Below are 8656 nucleotides of genomic sequence, written 5' to 3'. Positions count from 1 at the left end.
TAATATTTTTCTATAACATAAAAATTTGATTGTACTAGTTTTTGGACCGTTATCGTAAGTTATTTTGTTAGATAAGCTCCAGATTTGGCTTCAGTACTGACTAATCTAATGTATATGCACAAATATAATATTTAAAGCTTCCTATTAAAAATATGAACTTAAATCATAATATATATATATATATATATATATATATATATATATATATATATATATATATATATATATATATATATATATATAAAACATATGCTGGATAAGTTGGCGGTTCATTCCACTGTGGCTACCCCTGATTAATAAAGGGACTAAGCCGAAAAGAAGATGAATGAAAAAATAAGTAAAATAATAAGCAACTAACTTTTATCTAAAAATGAAAGGGGCTAGGCCGGTTTACCTTTAACTTTTATAAATGAAAGTATATTTTATTTGATAAACTCAGAAGCATAATACCATAATTTTTAAACATAACTACAGTACCAAAGGCTGTGGTGTACATTATCCAAATTTCAAGAGCAAAAAGAGCCATTAACATCAATATCCTTTTAAGTTTACAGAGTAAAATACCTTCACTCTGGACTGTGGTGACGAATGGGTTACAGCAGCGTCAGCCCGCCCCGGAAATTACGCGGACTAATCACGACGCGCGGTGCACGGTGGAGGCGTGTGACGTCAGCAGGCGTCGTGCGGGGATTGGAATGCTACAATGTAACAATCGCAACTGGACGCTTCAGATTAAAGAGCTGGAATGTAACGTTGTATCTTTTCGGCGTCGCCAAAAACGCTCCGAATGTCGCAGGGAATACCGAAAAACCTCGGGTCGTAATGCGGCTACCGGACATTTCAAAACAACAACAGCGGGAGAGCGGAGACGAGCAGCCTTTGGAGGATTTACCAGGCAAACATATATGAGAAACACACGGATTTGTGGGGGATTTATCCGCTCGGGAAGTTTATGACAGGGTTTTTATTGAGCCACACACACACACACGCGCGTAAGGAATATCTAGGAATTTACTCCGACTGCTAGCCCTAGTGCTGTATGAGATTTTTCCTCCAAGCCGGATCATCTCCGAAAGTACTTTCCAATGGTTTTCATTGATCCAGAAGAAGTGGGGTTCAGTTAGTTTAGATGCCGCCTAACGTGAACCAGGCACCGGAGAGAGGTCGATCCATAAAAAGGGGTTAGGTTAAGTCGCCCACATGCTCTGTATTTGGGATTGGGATCACAAGGTGGAAGTTGAGAGCATCAAATCCCCGCAGGTCTGTGGAAGATGCTGCCCAGCAGGAGCTGAGACCTTTGGATTCATCAGCGAAGCGCTCCATCTGGATCTGAGGACACATGCAGGCCAAAAAACGCTATTTAATTCTGTTCTCTGCAGGTGTGTGTCTCATTCTGCTCTTTTACCTGCAGGGGCCAGCTTCCAGGAGGACTCCAAAGCGAGGGGATGACCCCCATCCACGCTGGCCACACTTTTCAGACCCCTTACGAGCGTTCATCCCTTGGGACCAGACTGAAACCGAGGACTATAATGTCCGAGCTTCTCCCAGACACAAACGAGATGATAGTAAAGGAGCTGACAAGTGCCGAATGGACTCCTGCTTTGACTTTGACTTGTGTAAAAGAAATGGATTTAAAGTCTACGTCTACCCTCAACAGAAAGGGGAGAAGATTTCTGAAAGCTACCAGAATATATTATCCTCCATCGAGGGGTCCAGATTTTACACATCTGACCCGGGACAGGCTTGCCTTTTTGTTTTAAACCTCGACACCCTTGATAGAGACCAGCTGTCCCCTCAGTACGTCCATAATCTTAAAACTAAAATCCAGAACTTGAACCTGTGGAATAACGGGAGGAACCATCTGATCTTTAACCTGTATTCTGGCACATGGCCGGATTACACTGAGGATTTGGGGTTTGATATCGGTCAAGCCATGTTGGCCAAAGCCAGCATCAGCACCGAAAGCTTCAGACCCAATTTTGACATCTCCATCCCCTTGTTCTCCAAAGATCACCCCCGGACTGGAGGGGAAAGAGGGTTTTTAAAATACAACACCATCCCTCCTTTTAGGAAATACATGCTGGTTTTTAAAGGCAAGCGCTATTTGACTGGGATTGGGTCTGACACCAGGAATGCGCTTTATCATATTCATAATGCTGAAGATGTGGTTCTTCTTACCACATGCAAACATGGAAAAGACTGGCAGAAACATAAAGATGCTCGCTGCGACAAGGACAATGCAGAATATGACAGGTAAGAACAGATGGATTTATGATGGAAAAACATTGCAATGTTTAATAACAGCACTGGATATTATTATAACATGTTGGAAAATGAATGCACTGTGGAGATAAAATGCAGGTATTATGTTGCAAAATTGAAAACAAGATCTCAAAAGAAGTGTTATTTATTTAAAACACAGATTCATTTTAATATTACAAATAACATGATATATATTCTGGTTAAAAATGAAGAAAAAAGAAGGGTGATTGCGCACTTAAAGGGATAGTTCACCCAAAAATGAAAATCCTGTCATCATTTACTCACCCTTTACTGGTTTCAAACCTTTCCTCTGCAATACACGAAAGAAGATATTTTGAAAAATGTTGAAAACCTGCACTGTACAAAATGTGGCTTCCACATAATCTATTTGAGTTAATACAACATAAGGGATTTAAGTTATTAGTTTTTTTTTTACAAATTTAAGTAGATTAAGATAGTAGTTCAGATAGTTAAAATAGTTAAGTAGTCCTCCCCAAAAAAATAAAAATTGTGCCATTTCAGCTTGTATTACAACAAACCGCAAACATAATTTATTTAAAGGGAGGAACCATTGACTTCAACTAACAAGACCAAGATATTAAGTTTTACAAAGTGTTAAAAAAATCCCAGTAAAAAAATAAAAATTTAATAATAATCATAAATAAATAAAAATTTAATCAAGTACAAATTCACATTCCACAAATTAATACTTCTAAAGCTCTTTCAATATCTCAGTTTTTCACAAATAAATATTCATTTTAATATTAACATATGATATAATTATATTGTTAAAAATGAAGAAAAAAGAAGGGGGATTGCGCACTTAAAGGGATAGTTCACCCAAAAATGAAAATCCTGTCATCATTTACTCACCCTTTACTGGTTTCAAACCTTTCCTCTGCAATACACGAAAGAAGATATTTTGAAAAATGTTGAAAACCTGCACTGTACAAAATGTGGCTTCCACATAATCTGAGTTGGTACAACATGAAGGAATTAACTTATTAGTTTTTACAAATTTAAGTAGATTAAGATAGTAGTTAAGATAGTTAAAATAGTTAAGTAGTCCTCCCCCAAAAAAATCAAGAATTGTGTTATTTCAGCTTGTATTAAATAAGTAGTTTGAACAAACCACAAACAATTTATTTGAGTGAGTCACCATTGACTTCAGCTAACAAGACTAAGATATTAAGTTTTACAAAGTGTTATAAAAAAATTAAAATTAAATAATAATAAATAAATAAAAATCTAATCAAACACATTCGCATTCCACAAATTAATACTTTTAAAGCTCCTTCGATATCTGTTTTTCACAAATACATATTCATTTTAATATTACGTGGTATAACATATGATATAAATATATTCTTGTTAAAAATTATTTGATATATTCTTTGGATAGTTCACCCAAAAATGAATCTACTATTTACTCACCCTTTACTTGTTTCAGTCTTTTAAGAGTTTCTTTCTTTTGCTAAACACAAAAGAAGATATTTTGAAAAATGTTGGAAATGCTGGGTTCCACAAAATCGATTTGTCTTGGGACAACATGAAGCAATTGAGTTAACTTATTCGTTTTTTTTTAATTTATTAATTAATTAATTTTTACAAATTTAGGTAGATTGAACTTAAAACATTTAGGTAGTCCTCCCCAAAAAATCAAGAATTGTGTTGTTTCAGCTTTAATTAAATGAGTAGTTTGAACAAACATCAAACGTCATTTTTTGAGTGAGTAACCATTGACTTCATTTAACAAGATCAAGATAGTAAGTTTTACAAAGTTTTATAATAAAAACCCCAGTAAAACATTAAATTAAATAATAATCATTAATAAATAAAAAAAAATCTTATTTACACAAATTCACATTTCAGAAATTCAGACTTCTAAAGCCTCTTCAATATCTCAATTATTCACAAACAAAGATCCATTTTTATATTACATGGCATAACATATGATATATATTCTTGGGATAGTTCACCCAAAAATGAAACTACTATGTACTCACCCTTTACTTGTTTCAATCTTTTGAGTTTCTTTCTTCTGCTAAACACAAAAGAAAACATTTAGAAAAATGTTGAAAACCTGCACTGTAAAAAATGCTGGGTTCCACACAATCAATTTGAGTTGGGACAACAAGAAGGAATTAGATTAACTTGGTAGTTTTTACAAATTTAAGTAGATTAAACTTAACTAGGGCGGCAAGATACTGGACAAAAAGTGACATTGCAATATTTTGTTTATCTGAGATATGAATATAATCTCACAAGATACGTACACTGATACTTCTCCATTTGAAATGAATTCTTCAATTTAGATTGATAATTTTAGATTGATTGTTTTGTAGAGGAGTGTCTTCATAAAATACAATACAGAAATCCAATAATAATATATAAAATAGCACTGTATAGTAGAATCTTCATCTGTATGCATAATTAAATGCAATTAATTTAAGTTTATTTACCTTTTCTAACCCCTTGGTTTAAGTTTGCTTAAATCTTACGCAGTCCCAAGTCTTAATCTTTCACTTTATTTTAGGGTTAAATTTTGTGGTGACCCATTCACACATTAGGATATTGATGCTGAAACGAAATATTGTGCAGCCCTACTTAAAAAATTTAGGTTGTCCCCCTAAAAAGCTCAATTATTGTGTTGTTCCAGCTTCTATTAGAAAAGAAATTTGAGCAAACAGCAAATATAATTTTTTGAGTGTGTATCCATTGACTACTATAGTATTTGTTTTTGCAAGTCAATGGTTACAGGTTTTCAGCATTCTTCAAAACATCTTCTTTTGTTTTCATCAGTAGAAAGTAACTCATAAAGGTTTGAAACCACTTGAAGGAGAGTAAATAGTAAGCAGCCTTAAATTTTTGGGTGAGCTATCCTTTTAAAATGTATGCTTGTCTTTGCAAAACATAATATTTCTATGATGGTAATTTTAGTTAAATACTGAATTTGCAAAACATTTAGCTAAAAGAAGTTCAGTTTGAAATGATAAAACAGTAGACGTGTTGCTGAAAATTAAGATGAATATTTGCACACTTAAAAAGTCTGTCTGTGTTTGCTTTACAATAGATATAGCTAAAATCATTTGCAAATGTTTAAAATATATTTCATTTCATATCACATTTGCAAAATATTTAACAAAAATGGACACACAATATATTAGAATGCTTAAAAGTGTATTAATGGCATTAAAATGTGCTAATGTCCAACTCATGATGCTAAAATTCACACTTCTGAAAGGTTTGCAATGACTTTAAATCAACTGCTCTAAATATGTTTAGTGGATGTCAATTCTTTGTTGGAGTAATGTGAATGTGGATTTTGCCTGGTATTGTCGTATTAAATGCATTAAGATTCAGAAAATAAGGATAGGAAATATTTGCACACTTAAAGTATGTCTGTGTTTGCAGGAGATATATTCTCAAAGCAACAACAATTTGCAATTTTCTAAAAATATATATAATTTTAGATTACATTTGCAAAACATTTAATGAAAAGACAATATAAAAATGGAGTCACAATATATTTGAATGCTTACAAGTGTATGAATGGCATTGAAATGTGCTAATGTTAAACTCATGATGCTAAAATTCACATTTCTGAAAGGTTTGCAATGACTTTAAATCAACTGCTGTCAATATGATTTTTAGTGGATGTCAAATCTTTTTCAGGAGTAATGTGAATGTGGATTTTGCCTGGTATTGTCGTATTAAATCTATTGAGATTCAGAAAATTTAGAAGAAATATTTGCACACTTAAAGTATGTCTGTGTTTGCAGTAGATATAATATCAAAGCAAGAATCATATGCATTTTCTTTAAAATGGACACACAATATATTTGAATGCCTAAAAGTGTATGAAAGGCATTAAAATGTGCTAATGTCCAACTCATGATGCTCAAATTCACGTTTCTGAAAGCTTTGCAATGACTTTAAATCAACTGCTGTCAATATGATCTTTAGTGGATGTCAAATCTTTGCAGGAGTAATGTGAATGTGGATTTTGCCTGGGATTGTCGTATTAAATGTATTGAGATTCAGAAAATTGAGATAGGAAATATTTGTACATTTAAAGCATGTCTGTGTTTGCAGGAGATATAATATCAAAGCGAGTATCATTTGCAATTTTTTAAAAATATAAATAATTTTAGATTACATTTGCAAAACATTTAATGAAAAGACAGTATAAAAGAGGAGACACAATATATTTGAATGCTTAAAAGTGTATTAATGGCATTGAAATGTGCTAATGTCAAACTCATGATGCTAAAATTCACATTTCTGATAGGTTTGCAATGACTTTCTTTAAATCAACCGGCGTCGACATGATGTTTAGTGGATGACAATCCTTTCTTGGAGTAATGTGAATGTAGATTTTGCCTGATAATTTCATATTAAATGCATTGAGATTCAGAAAATTAAGATAAGAAATATTTGCACACTTAAAGTATTGTATGTCTGTGTTTGCAGGAGATATAATATCAAAGCAAGAATCATGCATTTGCTATAAAAATGGAGACACAATATATTTTAATGCTTAAAAGTGTATGAATGGCATTGAAATGTGCTAATGTCAAACCCATGATGCTAAAATTTACATTTCTGACAAGTTTGCAATGACTTTAAAGCAACTGGTGTCAACATAGACATCAATTCTTAGCTGGAGTAATGTGAATGTGGATTTTGCCTGATATTTCCTTATTAAATGCATTGAGATTTAACTCAAATACTTGAAGGAATGTTAATATATCTAATAAATTTAAGTAAAGATTGATTTTAATGAGCTGATTTTAATGCATATTTGTATGATCAGAACACATTTGCAGTATTAATGGTGGGAAATACACTGAAAGTGGTATTATATCCTAAAATGCTTGCGTCAATCTGTTTCATGAAGCTTTTTTAAAATCATGATGATGATGATAAACTAGTTTCTTAATGCAGTGCTTTAAAAAAACCTTAATCTAATGCTTATCATGATAACCTATCATTTCCAGCTGAAGTGCATATGAAAAAAAGCTGCTGTGGATTTAATGCATTAGGATGTACACTCCATTGGAGGGAAAAAGCTTTCAATGTGCATGACATAACCCAACCCCCAACCTCCTCATGCAATCAAGCTATATCCCTATTGCTTGTCAGGACATCTGCGTCAACTGATCCTTTTCCATCTATTGTTCTAAATTAGGATTACAGCAAACATGCCAAGTTGTCTTTGCGTCCATTTGATCCAATAGGCAGGTGTTAGGATTGAGAAGTCAAACTCTTGCATCCCCTGGCATTGCGTAAATAGTGCAAACTTTTGGGCTTTGATTATGAATAACAACGTAATTAAGGATCCCTGTAGTATTCCAAATGCAGCTTTAACAAACAATACCTAGAATTATAAATAAGAACACACACACTAAAAACAATGGGCATTAAATAAAACACCGTAAAAGGTGTTATGACAAAAGGTCTTACTGTTACTTAAGTGCTACTTGAACTCAGTGTCAGCCTGTAGGGTTGAGGGGATTTTTTTGTTTTTTTTAGCAGGGTGAATTAATGGGAAAGATAATTAATTGATTATTTAATGAAACATGCTGAATGTGACCTATTTTCACATATCACACAAGTATACCTGTGGTCATGGGCATCATTGCATTTATTGAAACAAGTCAATAATTATGCATAGCAGAACATACCTTTCCTTTGAGCTTGCTTTTCTTTCTCTGCTTTTCTTTTCTTCCTTTTTTCGGCTCTGGAAAGCTGCTGTTTGGATGCCATTTTATTTCAAATAAAAAATTAGATTAAGATCGATTAAAAATAGCAACGATGCTTGTGACGTTATATTACTTCAGACTTCAAGACACTTTTTCGGGTTTATATCGAACGTGAGCAACTTGGAGAGATATGTGGAGTCTGTGTAGGAATATGTTACGTCAATCCACACTATAAAATATAACGGGTGAAATAAACGGTAAAATACCGGCAGCTGTGGTTGCCAGAAGTTCACCGTAAAATATAAGGTTACAACGTGCAACGCTTTACAGAATACTTTTTGATAATCCATAAACTTTACAGTTGAAAACTGTGGTTCGTTCACAGTACATTTCTGTTAAATGAACAGATGGTGTAAACATGTTTACAGTAATTTTCTTTAAAAATTGCAGTTGTAAATGTAAATTCCTTTACAGTAAACTACTGTGAATTATAAATATACTTTAAACCTAGCTACACTCTATTTCCATAATAAACATAAAACAACCGTATGAAATATAAAAGTATTTTATTGTAAAGTTCAGTTTACTGAAAATTACCGGCAGCTGTTGTTGCTAGTACTTTATCGTAAAAAATACGGTAAACACAAAAGGTATTACACCTGTTTAAATTTTAAATTTTAAAAAAATGA

At 33.0% G+C, this 8656-nt stretch overlaps 1 protein-coding gene across 1 annotated transcript in view; it reads left to right on the top strand.

Annotated features, from left to right (window-relative positions):
* The first annotated feature begins 691 nt into the window (after positions 1-691).
* The window catches only part of ext1a (exostosin glycosyltransferase 1a), a 143545-nt gene continuing 135580 nt past the window's right edge, over positions 692-8656 (top strand). The window contains exon 1 of the mRNA XM_056476280.1: positions 692-2253. Coding sequence (XP_056332255.1) covers positions 1340-2253 — 914 coding nt within the window. The 5' untranslated portion in view covers positions 692-1339. The remainder of the gene's footprint in view (positions 2254-8656) is intronic.

This window comes from Danio aesculapii, chromosome 16, assembly GCF_903798145.1.
Source record: "Danio aesculapii chromosome 16, fDanAes4.1, whole genome shotgun sequence".
Classification (NCBI taxonomy): Eukaryota; Metazoa; Chordata; class Actinopteri; order Cypriniformes; family Danionidae; genus Danio; species Danio aesculapii.
Note: the sequence above shows the minus strand (reverse complement) of the source record. Positions and strands in the feature narration are given on the sequence as shown.